The 19,420-nt window shown below is 49.5% G+C and overlaps 1 protein-coding gene across 7 annotated transcripts in view; it reads right to left on the minus strand.

The window, feature by feature from the left end:
- Positions 1-1,147: 1,147 nt before the first annotated feature.
- SNX27 (sorting nexin 27) overlaps positions 1,148-19,420 on the minus strand; it is a 52,316-nt gene continuing 34,043 nt past the window's right edge. Inside the window, exons 7-14 of one of the 7 annotated variants that reach the window (XM_073323353.2) lie at positions 17,576-17,739; positions 16,861-16,950; positions 14,317-14,466; positions 13,732-13,860; positions 13,319-13,378; positions 11,204-11,287; positions 10,702-11,107; positions 9,086-10,115 (exon numbers count right to left, since the gene is read on the minus strand). In XM_073323353.2, coding sequence (XP_073179454.1) covers positions 9,595-10,115; positions 10,702-11,107; positions 11,204-11,287; positions 13,319-13,378; positions 13,732-13,860; positions 14,317-14,466; positions 16,861-16,950; positions 17,576-17,739 — 1,604 coding nt within the window. In that variant the 3' untranslated portion in view covers positions 9,086-9,594. The other 6 variants (XM_073323352.2, XM_073323355.1, XM_073323354.2 and 3 more) reach the window with 6 other exon arrangements.

Here is a 19,420-nt window from a genome sequence, read left to right on the forward strand (position 1 = left end):
TGCTGCTTCTGTCCTGGAAAGCTGCAAGGAGCAGCCAAAGCCCATCAGGAAGATACCAGATCTTTGGCTGCGACAGCTCTGGGCTCAGTCTCACCCCGCCCCAAAGAGATCTGATCAAGGAGTGAGGAAAGCCACAGATGGAGCCTCACTTCCCCTCCAAGCTGGATGGAGCTAATTCTGCTTTGGGCTCTCCTTTTCACACCTCTGCCTGAGGACCAGAGAGCCTGCCCAAGGACTATGCACCATCCCAGCTCCACTTAACCCTTCAAACTATGGCTGCAGTGGGCCTTACACTGAGAATAGGCCTTAATCTGGCTCTGGCACAGAGGTGAATTTTGCTCCTTCGGGCTTTGATCCAAAGTCCATTGAGGCCAATGGGAAGACTCCAACTCAAAATCCATCCTACCCATAGCGGTCACAGAGTCCCATCAATTACAGCATCACACCCTTCGTGAACATTTACACCCGTGAGTAGCCCCACTGATTTTAAAAATGCTACCCAAGGTAAGGATGCAGGATCAGACCGTCAGTGAACAAAATCCCCTCTCTCCTTGTCCCACTAGCTCTGAAGCCAGCTGCTTTACACACTTCTTAAAAAGGTTCATTGCGAAAAATGAAAAGAAAAAAAAATTAAAAGCCTGTAAACGTGTCAAGGTCCTTTGAGAGGAGAGGTATTTCCCTGTAATGTAACTTTTTTACTTTTTTTTTTTTTCCATTAAAGTTAGTTTTTAAAAAAACACGATGGATTCGGAGGAAAGAGATGCGTGTAAAAACGCAAGCTTAGAAAAGGTACTGCTGCTGATATGAAATTTTAAAAGAAATATATAGATATATATGTATATACGTGGGGTATTCTGTATATATATCTTTCTTTTTTCTTTCTTTTTTTTTTTTTTTTTTACATACATACATATATATGTCTGAACAGTGCAAATGGATGGCATTTCTATTTCCAGTTGTAAAAAATATAATATAAGCACAGTCCATCTTCCAATGCAGGACCCAAGTGAAACGAAAAAAGAAAAACAGAATACCCTTGGGTGGATTTTGTCTGTTGTTGAAAAGTTTTCCCCTCTTGTTACTCTGATAAGCCTGCTGGTTTTTTCCTAGTTGCTTAATTCCATAACCATGAAATTCACAAATGGTATTGTTATTAATAATATTTAGTTTAAGGGCTTTTAATACAATAACAGAATTTTTTAAATCTTTTTTTAAGTGTTAATTTTGGGGGGGTTTACGTTCTTTCACGACAGGAGGGGCTAAGTGGCGGCGTCCCTCTGCTGTGATCTGGCCATCTGAAAGATATTCTGAAAGAGAAGAAAGGGAAATTAAAAACAAGATATTACTTAGAGTAAGCCTCTGGGTTTGCTCTTGCAGCCTCATTAATCATCAACCCTCTCGGGGCAAGTTAGACAGAGGGAGCCTCCTTTGCAGAGGGGGAAACTGAGGGACAGAGAGGGTGACTTGCCCCAACGTCACTTGAAGATTCCACGGCAAACCAAAGAACAGACCGCTGAGTCTTAGTTCCAATTCCCAGTCCCCCACTCTAGACCCCTTCCCATTGCTCGGTCTCATCACTAAACTAAAGTCCCTCCCATGAGTGAAGGGCTACCAGGATTAGAAAACCTGCCTTATAGCAAGAGACTCAAGGAGCACAATCTACGTAGCTTAATAAAAAAAGAACGCTAAGGGGTGACTTGATCACAGTCTGTAAGTACCTACGTGGGGAACAAATATTTCCTAACGGGCTCTTCCGTCTAGCAGAGAAAGGTCGAATACGATCCAATGGCTGGAAGTTGAAGCTAGACACACGCAGACTGGAAATAAGGTGCACGTTTTTAACAGGGAGAGTAACTAACTTTTGGAACAATTTCCCAAGGGTCATGGTGGATTCCCCGGCAGTGACCATGTTTAAATCAAGACTGGCTGTTTTTCTAACAGCTCTGCACTAGGAATTTCTCTGGGGCAGTCTCTGGCCTGTGTTCTACAGGGGGTCAGACGAGATGATCACCGTGGTCCCTTCTGGCCTTGCAGTCTATGACTATGAAACCTCCTGGGGCTAGTCACATGAGGCTCCGCTAATGCTCCTCAGTGCTGACCTGCAGCTCCTCCACCTGCTACACTAGTCCTGCCCTCCCTCCTCGTTCACCTCATTCTTCATCTGCTGCCCCCTGGACCATTCCAGCTCTGCCAGTACGTCACGCCCCACTCGCGACCTCCATTCCCCAGCCCTGTAATCCAATCCTGGGCACAGCCTGGCAGTGAAGCTAGGCCAAATGGAGGCTCTGCAATCGACTGTTCACTTGAGACCCAGACAGGACTGCTGAGGGAAACGACTGGCGCTCTAGCCCACCGTACGAGGCAGCCTCCCCCTCAGCTTCCCAAACCCACCATCACCCTAAGTTTGTCTGTCTAAGAACACAGCAGCGCGGTGGTTGAGAGCAGGCAGATCTCCAAACACACACACTGATTCCTTGCCAGTGCTGGGTGCAGAACTGATTCAGGTACCTGGAGCTACAATCCCCAGCACCTTGGGATGCGCAGGCTGCAATTCTCTGCTCCCGCTGCACTCCCTGCAGCAGCCGCACAAGCTGGCTTGATGGATGACACCAATAACCATGAGTAATTGCCATCGCTGGCAGCAAGGGTTGGAGGACCAGCCTTGTGGCAGGCAGCAAAGATCGACCCCCCCTGGGCGTGCAGCTGTAGTTTAACTACCCCCAGCAAGGATGAGGTTTCCATTCATGGCGGGGGCCTTTGCGGAAGCTGCAGTTGGTCTCATGGCAGTGTGTTATAAAGGGGAGGGGTTTATACTCCCATCTCTCTACAGGTTTGTCAGCGAGTGGACATGGGAAGCCGTGCTCTGGAGGGGAACCAGCATCTGGCCTGAAACAGGTGAACTCCCAAGAAAGGGAAGGAGGGGAATCCAGACAGGTTGCACACACTTTGCTCCTCTTTGAAGCAAATTCATCCAACTGTCGGGTGGTTTGTTGTACTGATTCTTTTGAACAAGGCATTTAAAAACCAAAGTTCCTGGTTGTGCCAAATGGTCATTAAAAATCTCACAAGAGGGTTTTGCCCAGGTGTCCTTTGTCTCAACTCCTCCCTCCCAATCCCATAACCACTGTGCCCTGGTGCCCAGGCTGTCCACTCACAATCCCCACTCAGAGGTGGCTGCATTTCAATAGTGAATTGATTCCTCTGCGGATTGCTTTGGGAGCCGGCAGAGGGAACGGAAACACACGGCTTCCCTCAGTCAAGGCTGCTTCCCCCCTCTCCAGAGTTCCTCTAATTTAGTGCTTATCACCACAGCGTTTAAGTGCTGGTTACCCTTGTGACTGAATTAAACCACTGATCTACTCTTCCATATGGTCACAAGGGGGCATCTAACAGCCTGAACAGCACATGACACTGCAAAGACAAACCCCGGCACCGAGTCTCAGAGCCCAGGTCGGCTGACTCAGGCTCACGGTGCTTGGGCTGTGGAGCTAAAAACAGCAGTATAGAGGCTGGGGCTGGAGCCAGGGCTCTGGGACCCTCCCCCAGGTTTCAGACCCCAGGCTCGAGCCAGAGCTGGAACGTCTACTCAGCTATTTTTAGCCCCATAGCCTGAGCCAATCAGCAGAGGCTCAGAAATGTTTATTGCAGTGGAGACGGACCCTAAGCCCTGAGTAACTGTGAATCGCAATCTCCTCTCTAGCCATATTACTGACCACATTTTACAGCCAGCAACTGACTACTCCAGCTGTCCAGTGGTCACCACGGCAAACCTGACATTTAATGCTGGCTGAGATTCACATTCTCACGTGCTTAGCACAGGGAATACGGCGCGTACCATTTGAGCTAACCACAGTGACGTTAAATGGCAGCCACTGGCATTGCTTAAATGCTAAATAAAAAGGGGAAGCTGCCGTTTTTGTGTTGCTTTGGAGGTCTAAGTGACTTAGTGCCTTAATTTAGGATCTACGAGCAATTAAGTGGAAGGCATCGTATACAAATGCAAGAACATCTGGAAGCTTAGCAAGGGGAATTATCTAGATCCGAGTTCTCCAGAGCCAGAAGGGGCATTGTGGGCAAAGACAAACGTCATAAGCAATTTTTACAGGCCAATAAATCAAGTATGGAAATTCCATGCTGCTCATTGTGTCCCCCCCTACCCCTGCACATATGGAATAGGCCACAGCAGTCTGCAGAGACTTCACTTGGCAAGATTTCTGGCACATAGAGATGCAGGTCAACAGCACAGGCCTATGCAGAACCAGATGCTGCATCCAAATATAGCTGGAGGGGAGGGACAGAGTCAAGTGCATTCAGAGCTGCTGCAAGCAGCCTTTACTTCAGCAGTAGAAATGGCTGGGCTCTCACCCGGAAGGAGGAGTGCAAAGCAACTAGACAGGAACTGGTACTCACTGGAGAGCCTCAACTGAACTCATCCACCCTCCTTTAGAACGCGGACTAAGGAATCCTCGAGCGCATTTAGGGCAGCAACGGTGAGATGAGGAGTCAAAGATTCCCCTGCAGGAGGCTTTGGCACAGCGGAAAGGCTGGAGACCGCACCACAGCCAGAGGTTAAAGCAGAGCAGAAAATGGGTGAGGGGAGGGCCTCAGGACTCCGGCAGTAAACAAAAGGCCTAGGCTCTCGCAACACGATGAGACGAGTGTCGGGTTTGGCTCATGTGTGTCACGTACACTTGGACTGTATATTAAGGTGGGGGCAGCAGAATAAAACCCTGAAACGACGTCTACTCTACAGCGCCTACACCAGCATAGCCCCTAGCAGAGACACAGCACACGCCGACAAATGGATAGGATCACCTCCCCAGATGACATTAGCTACGTTGACAGGAGCACTTTTCTGCTGGTGTAGTTGTGTCTACACTGGTCAGCACAGCTACGCCGCATGGGGGTGTGGCTTTTCACATCCCGGACTGACCCAGCTACGCCAGTCTAAATTTTAAGCATAGATTAGGCTTAAGATAGAAAACCCCAGTCAGGCAATGGAAACTTCTTGGGGGCATCTGAGGGCAAAATTTGAGGCTAAAATCTGTAGAATCAGTGAGAAACGCTTCAGCGTAACTGCTTAGACAACAGCAGGGCGGCTTTACTTAAAAGATTCAGCTACACAAGATGTTTTCCCACCCCACTATTCAATTAACCCCTTGATTACTGAGATGGAAAAGAGATCAGGACCTGCCAATCAAGTGGTACCAGAACGCCCCTCCAGCACTACCATGGTAAAAGTTGGCATGCAGCTGCCAGGATTAGTCTTTGGTCCTTTAAAGAAACTGAAAAATGTGTTTCAGAGTAACAGCCGTGTTAGTCTGTATTCGCAAAAAGAAAAGGAGGACTTGTGGCACCTTAGAAACTAACCAATTTATTTGAGCATAAGCTTTCGTGAGCTACAGCTCACTTCATCGGATGCATACCGTGGAAACTGCAGCAGACTTTATATATACACAGAGAATATGAAACAATATCTCCTCCCACCCCACTGTCCTGCTGGTAATAGCTTATCTAAAGTGATCATCAGGTGGGCCATTTCCAGCACAAATCCAGGTTTTCTCACCCTCCACCCTCCCACACAAATTCACTCTCCTGCTGGTGATAGCCCATCCAAAGTGACAACTCTTTACACAATGTGCATGACAATCAAGTTGGGCTATTTCCTGCACAAATCCAGGTTTTGTGAGAAACCAGGGGGATGTGAGAAAACCTGGATTTGTGCAGGAAATAGCCCAACTTGATTGTCATGCACATTGTGTAAAGAGTTGTCACTTTGGATGGGCTATCACCAGCAGGAGAGTGAATTTGTGTGGGGGGGTGGAGGGTGAGAAAACCTGGATTTGTGCTGGAAATGGCCCACCTGATGATCACTTTAGATAAGCTATTACCAGCAGGACAGTGGGGTGGGAGGAGGTATTGTTTCATATTCTCTGTGTATATATAAAGTCTGCTGCAGTTTCCACGGTATGCATCCGATGAAGTGAGCTGTAGCTCACGAAAGCTTATGCTCAAATAAACTGGTTAGTCTCTAAGGTGCCACAAGTCCTCCTTTTCTTTTTGAAAAATGTGTGTCCCCTTTACTGCTCCTTTCTGACCCCCTTTCCTTCTCATCTGGGAGTAGAGACAGCTTCACAGGTAAAGTCTCATTCCAGGTCCTCCAAAGATTGCCAGTGTCCAGGACGCATCAGGACTAAATATTTTCAATGTAAGGAAACAAAGAACATTTCTTAAAGCGGCATGGCAGTCTCTCCCCAGCATACAGCAGCAGGAAATGTTTTGCTTTGCAAGGTTCCTTTAAGGACGAGCTGACACTATTATGAATGCTATTCTACACTAGCAGGAATTGGAATGGAGAAGCAGGAAGTAAATAGTAAGTCCGCAGTACAGCAATCAGACTGGCTCAGAGAGCCCAGATGCTGTTTGCTTTCACCCCAGTTACCTTGCTGCACATATTGTCTTTACTGAAGTTCTTGTTATGCTTGTCTGTCGCTTCCTCCTCCACCTTTACAAGAAAAAAAAATATAAAGGATATAAATAAAAACTGATGGGGTGGGAGGGGACTAAATCTATTTCTATGGTAGTGGTGCATTTAGGGTGAATTTAGGGATGGGATTTGGGAGGTTCCAATAAGCACCCCAGAGCACCAGGCAATGAATTTCAACTGCCTACTATTCTTTCTGTTAGGAACTGACGACCTACGCTCACCACACACGCTCAGACATGGCTGCTGCTAGCCCTGCTCAGACACAAGTGCAGAAAGAGATGCGAGATGTGAACGTTTGGACTTAGCCCCTGGAGCAGATCAATATTTCCCAAGCAGAAGACAGTAAGGGTATGTCTACACTACGGAATAAGGTCGAATTTATAGAAGTCGGTTTTTTAGAAATCGGTTTTATATATTCGAGTGTGTGTGTCCCCACAGAAAATGCTCTAAGTGCATTTAATAAGTGCATTAACTCGGCGGAGTGCTTCCACAAGACCGAGGCTAGAGTCGACTTCCGGAGTGTTGCACTGTGGATAGCTAGCCCACAGTTCCCGCGGTCTCCGCTGCCCATTGGAATTCTGGGTTGAGATCCCAATGCCTGATGGGGCTAAAACATTGTCGCGGGTGGTTCTGGGTACATATCATCAGGCCCCCCTTCCCTCCCTCCCTCCACGAAAGCAAGGGCAGACAATTGTTTCGCGCCTTTTTTCCTGAGTTACCTGTGCAGACGCCATACCACGGCAAGCATGGAGCCCGCTCAGGTAACCGTCACTGTATGTCTCCTGGGTGCTGGCAGACGCAGTACGGCATTGCTACACAGTAGCAGCAACCCATTGCCTTCTGGCAGCAGACGGTGCAGTACGACTGGTAGCCATTCTCGTTGTGTCCGAGGTGCTCCTGGCCACGTCGGCTGGGAGCGCCTGGGCAGACGTGGGCGCAGGGACTAAATTTGGAGTGACTTGACCAGGTCATTCTCTTTAGTCCTGCAGTCGGTCCTATTGAACTGTCTTATGGTGAGCAGGCAGGCGATACGGATTGCTAGCAGTCCTATTGCATCATCTTCTGCCGGGCAGGCAAGAGATGAGGATGGCTAGCAGTCCTACTGCACCATCTTCTGCTGAGCAGCCATGAGATGTGGATGGCATGCAGTCCTTCTGCACCGTCTGCTGCCAGCCAAAGATGTAAAAGATAGATGGAGTGGATCAAAACAAGAAATAGACCAGATTTGTTTTGTACTCATTTGCCTCCTCCCCCGTCTAATGGACTCATTCCTCTAGGTCACACTGCAGTCACTCACAGAGAAGGTGCAGCGAGGTAAATCTAGCCATGTATCAATCAGAGGCCAGGCTAACCTCCTTGTTCCAATAAGAACAATAATTTAGGTGCACCATTTCTTATTGGAACCCTCCGTGAAGTCCTGCCTGAAATACTCCTTGATGTAAAGCCACCCCCTTTGTTGATTTTAGCTCCCTGAAGCCAACCCTGTAAGCCGTGTCGTCAGTCACCCCTCCCCCCGTCAGAGCAATGGCAGACAATCGTTCCGCGCCTTTTTTCTGTGCGGACGCCATACCAAGGCAAGCATGAAGGCCGCTCAGCTCACTTTGGCAATTAGGAGCACATTAAACACCACATGCATTATCCAGCAGTATATGCAGCACCAGAACCTGGCAGAGTGATACAGGGTGAGGAGGCGACATCAGCGCGATCACGTGAGTGATCAGGACATGGACACAGATTTCTCTGAAAGCATGGGACCTGCCAATGCATGCATCATGGTGCTAATGGGGCAGGTTCATGCTGTGGAACGCTGATTCTGGCTCGGGAAACAAGCACAGACTGGTGGGACCGCATAGTGTTGCAGGTCTGGGACGATTCCCAGTGGCTGCGAAACTTTCACATGCGTAAGGGCACTTTCATGGAACTTTGTGACTTGCTTTCCCCTGCCCTGAGGCGCATGAATACCAAGATGAGAGCAGCCCTCACAGTTGAGAAGCGAGTGGCGATAGCCCTGTGGAAGCTTGCAACGCCAGACAGCTACCGCTCAGTTGGGAATCAATTTGGAGTGGGCAAATATACTGTTGGGGCTGCTGTGATGCAAGTAGCCCACGCAATCAAAGATCTGCTGATATCAAGGGTAGTGACCCCGGGAAATGTGCAGGTCATAGTGGATGGCTTTGCTGCAATGGGATTCCCTAACTGTGGTGGGGCCATAGACGGAACCCATATCCCTGTCTTGGCACCGGAGCACTAAGCCGCCGAGTACATAAACCGCAAGGGGTACTTTTCAGTAGTGCTGCAAGCTCTGGTGGATCACAAGGGACGTTTTATCAACATCAACGTGGGATGGCCGGGAAAGGTACATGACGCTCGCATCTTCAGGAACTCTGGTCTGTTTCAAAAGCTGCAGGAAGGGACTTTATTCCCAGACCAGAAAATAACTGTTAGGGATGTTGAAATGCCTATATGTATCCTTGGGGACCCAGCCTACCCCTTAATGCCATGGCTCATGAAGCCGTACACAGGCAGCCTGGACAGTGGTCAGGAGCTGTTCAACTACAGGCTGAGCAAGTGCAGAATGGTGGTAGAATGTGCATTTGGACGTTTAAAGGCGCGCTGGCGCAGTTTACTGACTCGCTTAGACCTCAGCAAAACCAATATTCCCACTGTTATTACTGCTTGCTGTGTGCTCCACAATATCTGTGAGAATAAGGGGGAGACGTTTATGGCGGGGTGGGAGGTTGAGGCAAATCGCCTGGCTGCTGGTTACGTGCAGCCAGACACCAGGGCGGTTAGAAGAGCACAGGAGAGCGCAGTACGCATCAGAGAAGCTTTGAAAACCAGTTTCATGACTGGCCAGGCTACGGTGTGAAAGTTCTGTTTGTTTCTCCTCGATGAAACCCCCCCGCCCCTTGGTTCACTCTACTTCCCTGTAAGCTAACCACCCTGCCCTCCTCCCTTCGATCACCGCTTGCAGAGGCAATAAAGTCATTGTTGCTTCACATTCATGCATTCATCACACAAATAGGGGGATGACTACCAAGGTAGCCCAGGAGGGGTGGTGGAGGAGGGAAGGAAAATGCCACACAGCACTTTAAAAGTTTACAACTTTAAAATTTATTGAATGCCAGCCTTCTTTTTTTTGGGCAATCCTCTGTGGCGGAGTGGCTGGTTGGCCGGTGGCCTCCCCACCGCGTTCTTGGGCGTCTGGGTGTGGAGGCTATGGAACTTGGGGAGGAGGGCAGTTGGTTACACAGGGGCTGTAGTGGCAGTCTGTGCTCCAGCTGCCTTTGCTGCAGCTCAACCATACACTGAAGCATACCGGTTTGGTCCTCCAGCAGCCTCAGCATTGAATCCTGCCTCCTCTCATCACGCTGCCGCCACATTTGAGCTTCAGCCCTGTCTTCAGCCCGCCACTTACTCTCTTCAGCCCGCCACCTCTCCTCCCGGTCATTTTGTGCTTTCCTGCACTCTGACATTATTTGCCTCCACGCATTTGTCTGTGCTCTGTCAGTGCGGGAGGACAGCATGAGCTCGGAGAACATTTCATCTCGAGTGCATTTTTTTTTCTTTCTAAGCTTCACTAGCTTCTGGGAAGGAGAAGATCCTGTGATCATTGAAACACATGCAGCTGGTGGAGAAAAAAAAAGGGACAGCAGTATTTAAAAAGACACATTTTATAAAACAGTGGCTACACTCTTTCAGGGTAAACCTTGCTGTTAACATTACATACATAGCACATGTGCTTTTGTTACAAGGTTGCATTTTGCCTCCCCCCACAGCGTGGCTACCCCCTCAACCCTCTCCCCTCCCTGTGGCTAACAGCAGGGATCATTTCTGTTTAGCCACAGGCAAACAGCCCAGCAGGAATGGGCTCCTCTGAATGTCCCCTGAAGAAAAGCACTCTATTTCAACCAGGTGACCATGAATTATATCTCACTCTCCTGAGGATAACACAGAGATAAAGAACGGATGTTGTTTGAACGCCAGCAAACATACACTGCAATGCTTTGTTGTACAATGATTCCCGAGTACGTGTTACTGGCCTGGAGTGGTAAAGTGTCCTACCATGAAGGACGCAATAAGGCTGCCCTACCCAGAAACCTTTTGCAAAGGCTTTGGGAGTACATCCAGGAGAGCCGCAAATGCCAGGGCAAAGTAATCCTTTCACATGCTTGCTTTTAAACCATGTATAGTATTTTAAAAGGTACACTCACCAGAGGTCCCTTCTCCGCCTGCTGGGTCCAGGAGGCAGCCTTGGGTGGGTTCGGGGGGTACTGGCTCCAGGTCCAGGGTGAGAAACAGTTCCTGGCTGTCAGGAAAACCGGTTTCTCCACTTGCTTGCTGTGAGCTATCTACAACCTCATCATCATCATCTTCTTCGTCCCCAAAACCTGCTTCCGTATTGCCTCCATCTCCATTGAAGGAGTCAAACAACACGGCTGGGGTAGTGGTGGTTGAACCCCCTAAAATGGCATGCCGCTCATCACAGAAGCGGCATGTTTGGGGCTCTGACCCGGAGCGGCCGTTCGCCTCTCTGTTTTTCTGGTAGGCTTGCCTCAGCTCCTTCAGTTTCACACGGCACTGCTTCGGGTCCCTGTTATGGCCTCTGTCCTTCATGCCCTGGGAGATTTTGACAAAGGTTTTGGCATTTCGAAAACTGGAACGGAGTTCTGATAGCACGGATTCCTCTCCCCATACAGCGATCAGATCCCGTACCTCCCATTCGGTCCATGCTGGAGCTCTTTTGCGATTCTGGGACTCCATCATGGTTACCTCTGCTGATGAGCTCTGCATGGTCACCTGCAGCTGGCCAAACAGGAAATGAGATTCAAAAGTTCGCGGTTCTTTTCCTGTCTACCTGGCTAGTGCATCTGAGTTGAGAGTGCTGTCCAGAGCGGTCACAATGGAGCACTCTGGGATAGCTCCCGGAGGCCAATACCGTCGAATTGTGTCCACAGTACCCCAAATTCGAGCCGGCAAGGCCGATTTAAGCGCTAATCCACTTGTCAGGGGTGGAGTAAGGAAATCGATTTTAAGAGCCCTTTAAGTCGAAATAAAGGGCTTCATCGTGTGGACGGGTGCAGGTTTACATCGATTTAATGCTGCTAAATTCGACCTAAAATCCGAGTGTAGACCAGGGCTAACATGAGGTCCCGATGGAACGCTGCCCAGTGCCAACCCAAAGAACACGGATGGAGTTAGAAGTCTGTATATACTGACCAAAGAGCCTCTTCTCCCCCTCGCTGTGTACCCATAGTGCCCAGCTGTTGCATGTGATTAAGAATCCTGCCAGCCACCACAGTGAATGCTGCCCCTGAGGAAATCCAGCAGTGCACGTGGCAAAGGCATGGTTATGTACAGATGAGAGCTATCCAGACTGCCAGAGCATATTCACATACCAGCTTCAGATCTCTGGGGTATAGGAGCCCACACAAATATCAGCACGTCAGTCCTTACAGAAATACACATCTGCTCCAGGAAGCTTGTGTTCAGAGATGGCACCCAACAGTGTTCTAATAAGCAAAGCTAGTCACTTCTAGAGGCTGCCTGCTTCAGGATCAAGAGACGATAGAAGTGACAGAGTTGATCCTCAGAGGTAATGGGTTAAGCAGCGGAGCTTAGCAGCACAGAACAGACTAATGGCCCATTTAGTGCAGTATCCTGCCTCCAGCAGTTGCTTATATCCAAGGCTCCAAAAGGAAGACACCATCTCCCTTTATGTACTGGGATGACTGAGAATCACCAAGACAATAGAGCAGCACAAGTTTTCCAACAGGCACCTTGTGGCGATTCAAGACACTACACATGATGATGCCCAGCACATTGCTAATATCAGACTTCGGCATCCTAAGCAGAGGAGCTCTGCATCATCTCCTCTGAGTCAACTGCCTGGAGGGCAGGTTGCCAGCTACCTTCTTCTGCCATCTCCCTGCTACACTGCAGTTAGCTGTAGCAGAAAGCTGTACCATGGGGACACAGAGCCAGGCAGCAGTCACATGGGGATAGGGAGACTCTAGCAGGTGGATGAGGGGCGGCCAAACATCTCCTCTAAGGACCAGGAGAGGATGGAGAGGTGCATGCAGTAGAAATAGAAAACACTGAATACAAACAAGTAAACAAGCAACAGGTGGGGTGGGCTTATTTGCTAAGGTCTCCTTGGCTTGGAAAGAAACCCCAACACCAGCCAGAGTCCCACCTAAAAATTTAATAATTTACCAAGAGGACATCATGACTGACAGATTCTGAGCATGGGATTCTTGGTATAATTGAAAAAAAAAAAAAAAAAAGATACTTTGCACTTCTACAGAGCCTTCCCCTGCAGGATCTCAAAACTCTTGATGAACAATTAAGCAGTCCTCATAACCCTCCTGGGAGAGGGAGGCTTTGCTCTCTCCTTTTAACAGATCAGGAGACTCAGGCAAGGGAGTAACTTGCCCAAGGTGTGTCAGGCAATGACTTGCAGAGGCGGGTGTTTGATTACCCCATGCCACACACGCCCAGTACCACCTCTTCAAAAGGAGTTACGTGACGCAAAGGACGAGACCATCAGGCCCCAGGAGTCCTGACACCCAGCTCCCTGTTCTAGTCACTCACCAACACTCCCATCCAACAGCTGCAGATAAAACCCAGGAGCGACTCCCATGTGCCCGCTCCCAGAGCTGGGAATAGAACCCAGGCGTCCCTGCTATCAGCCCTCCACACTACAAAACACTCCCCTCCTTGTTTGGGCGGTAAGCCGATATTGCGAACGAGTATGAAAGCTTGCCAGGAAAAGGTTACTGCCAACTCACAAATGTACTAAGCAATTTCTGTGCAGTTACAGGATCTTACCTCCTTCCTCCACTTGAGCTCACAGAACACCCGCTCGAAGCACTCATGCATGTAGTTGAACTGAAAAGATAAAGCAGCCCTCTCTTAGGTTGACATAAAGCCAAGCACAGCAGCATAGCGCTGTGCAGCTCTGAAATGACAGCCGCCCATCAGAGAGCGGGACAGGAGTCAGAAGCTGTACACCCCGCTTCCGTTTACAGCAGGGGAAGACAAAGGTACCAGCTCTAGCCAGCAAGAACTTACTGTATCTCTGGCTCCTCCTAGTGGCTGTCTGGTTACGCAGCGCAAGGAAAAGTTGAGTGTCAAATCTTCTCTCACACCAAGAGATCAGAGCAAAGAGAATTTTACACCAGTTTCTAAAAACTGGGCGAGTCCCTCTCCTTAGTGCATTTGCAGTTAACAAGGTCACTTACATATGGGGTGAAGATTTTAACCCATCGAGGTTTCTTCTCTCCTCGTGCGTATTCAAAACAGAATGCCATTCCTTCTTCGTCTGTGTCCCACCGCTGCATCTCGTCCCACTCAAATGCTATTACCTGGTTCTAAACAGAAGAAGAGATCAGGGTCCAGAGCGGGCCATGCTCCAGTTGGCCGAGTCAGGAGGCAAGTTAGTTCCTGAAATGCTACAGGGCAAATCTGAACCGGAGCCGGGGGTGGGGCAGAGTGCAGGGGAAGAGATGAAAAAACAAGGGAGTTCCAGGAATGCTGCAGAATGGCACGCAGGGGAAGTGGGGATACAGAGTCCTAATGCTGCAGAGCTTGCCGTGGGAATCCAACATAGCAGCCGTCCCTGTAATCACACAGCAGCAGCCGTCCCTGTAATCATACAGCAGTGCATTTACCACCCTGTTTTAAAATCCACCTCATCCTGCTCTCAACTTTACTCTTAGAGCAGCTGCAGTATCCCAGGAATGGGGAACCAGTGTTCTGCCTCTTCCTACAGCAAAGTTGAACTTCCTCAGACCCAGGAAGCCCTGCCATGTCCTTGAGTTGCTTACCTCTAGCTGACCCTCCTCTGTGCAGGCATGGAGTTTAAAGTGCTTGATGCTGATGGCTGTAATCACATGACCCTTTCGCCGGGAGTCACAGGAGCAGTGGGGGAAGATGATCTCATTGTAACCCTCACATGTCCGCAGCATGTTTAAATACTGGAGAAAAGCAAGAAAGTGATGTGTTGGCTCTTTTAACAAATGAAAGGCCCCCCATCACCCCAAACCTCTGAAATCCCCTCAGTGCCCCCCAGCCCCTTACTGCAATCCTGTACTCCAAATATGAACCTTAATTTCTCCCTCTAGCTTTATGATTTGAAGTGTTTTATGTAAGGTTTTGGGGACAAGAGCCATGTCTTCCAGTGAGTTTGAACAGCTCCTTGCACAAGAGGGATCCGATCATAACTGGGACCTATAGACTCTCTTGCAATAGGAACAGTTATTAATTAGCACAGGTGAAGTGTTCCAATTATATTACCTTGACATTGGCCCTTTAACTCTATTTATGATGTTTGCAGTAGTTGAAAAGCCAGTGACGGAACAGCCCGTAAAGGAAGGTAGGGGCTCAAAGCTTACTGGAATGTCTGGGCAGTGAAGCAGGCAGGGGGAGGGGGATGTTTTGTATTCACTGTGGTAAGCAAATACATGGATTAGGGAGTGATTAGAATGCCTCGCAGATGACCTGGAGCTCCCCACAGAGGCATTTCAAGCTCCTAGAGCAATGATCTGTGGCAGCTGTTACTGTCAAAAAGGGTCAACAGGGCTCCCACTAGTACCAGCATGGGCGGCAGGCGGAGCCACCTCTGGGGAGGCTAGCCGCCAACTCCGCCCCTTCCGCCTGCGCCCTCCCCACAGCCGGAGCTGCAAGCCCCTCCACCCCCCAGCTACAGGAGCCCCAAGCCTCCCCAGGCCTGGGCAGAGGAGCTCCGGGCTGGCCAAAGCCTCGAGCGCCCCCAGCCCCTTTCACCTGCCTGGAGGAGCCCGGGGCCAGCCCTCTCAGCTAGAGGAGCCCTGGGCCAGCCACGTACAAGCCCGGAGTGCTCCCACGCCACCTGGAGGAGCCCCAGCCGGGCTGGCCGAAGCCCAAAGTGGAGGAGCCCTGCAGGACTGGCCAAGGCCCAGAGTCCCTCCCTCCCCCCTCCACCTGCCTGGAGGAGCCCCGGGCCAGGTGCAGCCTGGAAACCCCTCCCACGAACATAGGAGCCCCGGCCAGGGTGGCCAAACGCCGAGCCTCTCCGCACCTGGGGAAGCCCGGGGCTGGCCACAACCCTGCCGTGCCTCCCCTCTCCAGACCCAACCCGCCCACGGGAAAAGCGTCTGTAGAAGACGCTTTTCATATGCTCCATGCAGGTTCTGGGGTGGTTGCGGAGGCACATACAGTACCACCTCCTCAGCCACCCCGGAACCTGCAAGGGGCATAATAAAACAAAAACTTCGCTGCCAAATGCCACAACCAGGGGTCCGGTGCCCGCAGCAGCCTATACCTGCAGCCCACGAGTACAAGGCGCAGTAAGAGCTGGCAAAGACTAACCGGGGAGAGGATTTCAAATTGGGAGGTCATTGGCACCAGAGACCAGCAATCTACAGGCGGGAACAATGCTAGAGGCTGTGAGCATCCACCAAAGGTGGTCAGGGAAATAAAACCTGACAGGATGGAGCTCCCATTCATAAAGGACAGCGGAAGGCCCCATGTTTATTCAGTCTCAGTGATCCCAGAGCAATTCAGTAAGTTATTCCACGTACAAGCCCAGTGATTCTTCTGCCCTTGAAGCTACATTTTCTGCCTCTGACAGCCCCAGCAGCAACAGGGAGGCTAGGACCAGAGCTCAGCTCACTGTGTGGTGATGTGCAAGGCAGGGTACCACCCAGCTTGCTCGTGCGCAGCCTCGTTGGCACAGACCAGAAGCCAGAGGTGTGTAAATAAAGTTACACTAGTGCCACAAGCACCAGCTATGCAGAGTGCTTGGCAATGGGTTTTAGAACCTTCCCCTGAAACGTCTGGTACAGGCCACAAAGAGAGAGGAGATACGAGATGAGACGCACCACTGGCCAGACCATTCTTGTTCTTAGAACAGATCCGGATGGAAACAGCCCTTTGATGATCAAATACTAAACGGGCAGAAGAGCTGCCATAAAAGGACCCCAACTGAGTGATTTATAAAAAGTCTTTAAGTGCTGTAGATTTACCAGCTCAATGTTTTTTAAACAAGAATTGAGTCTTGCCCCAGCAGCACATACCACACAAGTAAGGGAGTTTGACTCAACGCAACGCATGATCTGGTATATGGACATTAGCTCTATACAAACTAACTCACCGAGTGTTTTGGGAGTCTCGCTTACCAGTCAGCACCGTGATAACCTTGCATTCCCTTGTGTATTCAACCAACGCAAGTCAAAATACACCCACAGTGCTCTTCCAAACACAGCTTCCCTTGGAAAGTGGTACTTTTATAGCTTCACTGCAGACTGGAAAGGCACAGTCCAGGGCCAATGCATCTGGCTTCATTTGCCAGAGGAAACAGCCATTTCCAAGTAATGAGAAAATAAACATACCATAACCATCTTTTTCTGCTCAGACAGCTTCTGTAACTGGTAGGACTTTTCCTCGGCTTTGATGCAACCTTTCTTTACATCATCCACAGCCTAAACGAAAAAAGGGGGAAGGAAACTGAGCAAAGTTGAGTCTTCAACAGACTATTAAGGGATTTCTTCACTGGTCTGAAATGAAGTACTTTCACCTGGCACTTCTACAGGATAGTCATGTGCTTTACAAATATGCATTCAGTGCACAGCACCCTTGGGCAGTAGGTGACACGCTGGTTTTACAGAGGAGTAAATGAAGGAAAACAGGTGAAGTGACTTGCCAAACGAGACAATGAGTCAGTGAGAGCAGAGACAAGAACTCAGGGGTCCTAGCGTATCTGGTGGCTAGTGCAGGAGACGGAGTCTGAACTCCTGAGTTCTTCTGTTTGCTCTTTGAGGGCCTGAGCCAGTGATGAGTAGCAGCAGGATCCTGTACTCTGTTTATGAACCTGCCACGGAGTCACTGGGCGACAGTGGGCAATTCACTCAACCATCAATTTCCATTTCTTACACAACAGTGATGTACATAGGATGGGGCCTTCCCCACCCCAAGCTCTTCATGGCGCTGAGGCATTCAATGTCTTGGAATTCAAAATCGCTACAGCAACACGAGTGGGAGCTGGTTTAAATGGCCTGTGGTAAAGTTAGTTCAGCATTCCGAGGCAAGGAATTCACATGCACCCACCTGGTGGAAGAAGTAGGTAACTGCGAGGTCATTGTCATTCAGAAGGGCTTCCTCTTCTGTAGTGAAGAGCCATTTCCTGATAGTCAGACAAGTCCCCGGCACCGCCGAAGTGTAGTTCTGTACGTAGAGCTTGTGTGGGAATTCATTGGGCGCCAGTTTACGCACTGCAAGATGTATGGGAAGAGTAGGCTGAGCTCTTTGGGGCAAGAACCATCCTTTTGATCTGTGTTTGTACAGCACCTAGCACAATGAGTTGCAGGCCCATGACTGGGGCGCCTAGGCAATACCGCAACACACATGAATAGCTGTACCTCAAGGAAGTTACACTGCCTCGGCTAACACAATGCAAAGGCGAGTGAGTGAGCAGGTCCCCATGGAGCAGATGGGGTCAAGACCCCAGCTCTGCTTTTTCCAAGATCCTTCCCCCATCTGACTTTTGCCTTCACAATGTCAGAGCTTTACTAGGCTAGTCATTTGCAGGCTCAGGTCAACACACAGGCACCCCAGAAATCAGGAATTTGTATGAAACCAGAATCCACTCGCTTGACCTGCTGTCTGGGGAACGCTGCTGTCCAGGGGCTGTACCTCAAGTGTGTGTGGAAAGCAGCTGTGTAATGCAGGACTTCAGCTGAAAGCAGCCACGCTTGGCGAAGAAAGACCACATTTGTCAGACCGTCACAGTTTGTTTTCACTCTTCGTTGAAGAGTACAGGGATGTATCCTGCTCAAGCCTTCGATTTTGGTTCTCTGGCCTGGGCATTGGGGCATTCAAACCACAGGAGAAAACAATGCAGGGAAGAGTCTTGCTTTGGCCTATGGGAGTGGATAACATGGAATCCAGCGGGGCTACAATTCTTATGATCTATCATCGAGCGCTTCAGAACAGTACATTTTCTCGCACACACTGAAGCTGCTTTAAGATTCTCCCAAGCAACAGGAGGATCTCACACTATCTGGGCAGTCTGCCATCAGAACCAGAACAAAGACCCGTAGAGCAGTCAGTGACAAAGGAGCTGCCTTCAAGCTATTCAATACCAGCTCGGGATGATTGGTACCACAGGCAGCATGCCTTTGTTGTGAGTTTACCGTATTGAAAAAAACACCTTGCTAAACAACGAGGGAGAAGAACACAGTGTGAGCCAGCATAACCCACCTGAGTGGCTTTTCAGCCCACATTCAGGTAGGAACATTGTCCTTGCACTATCACAGATAGAGCTCAGTTGTTTGCAGAGAAACTAAATGGAGTGTGTATGGTATATACAGAACTGTGGCTATTCAGAATGAGTTTTACCAGTGCACCCGCCATGAAGGTTAACTAGAGCATTTCAATTTTCAATAGTTTGAAAAGCATGGCACTCATAAAAATAAGGAATAACTATTATTAATACCCAGCTCTTATATAGCACTGGTTAGAATCACGCAGTGTGAAAACTTCCTGTGTGAAGCTTTGCCAATACACCCCAATTCTGAACTCCAGCATGCCTGACATTCCTGTCTGGGCTCCCTACACAGCTCTGCCAATACATTTCAATCCTGTCCTGCAGCATGCTCTTCTAGGCAGCCGTTCTGCAGAAAAGGACCGAGGGGTGACAGTGGATGAGAAGCTGGATATGAGTCGACAGTGTGTCCTCGTTGCCAAGAAGGCCAATGGTATTTTGGGATGTATACGTAGGGGCATTGCCAGCAGATCGAGGGACGGGATCGTTCCCATATATTCAACATTGGTGAGGCCTCACCTAGAGTACTGTGTCCAGTTTTGGGCCCCGCACTACAAGAAGGATGTGGATAAATTGGAAAGCATCCAGCCGAGGGCAACAAAAATGATTAGGGGACTGGAACACATGGC

This window comes from Lepidochelys kempii, chromosome 24 (assembly GCF_965140285.1).
Source record: "Lepidochelys kempii isolate rLepKem1 chromosome 24, rLepKem1.hap1, whole genome shotgun sequence".
Lineage (NCBI taxonomy): Eukaryota > Metazoa > Chordata > Testudines > Cheloniidae > Lepidochelys > Lepidochelys kempii.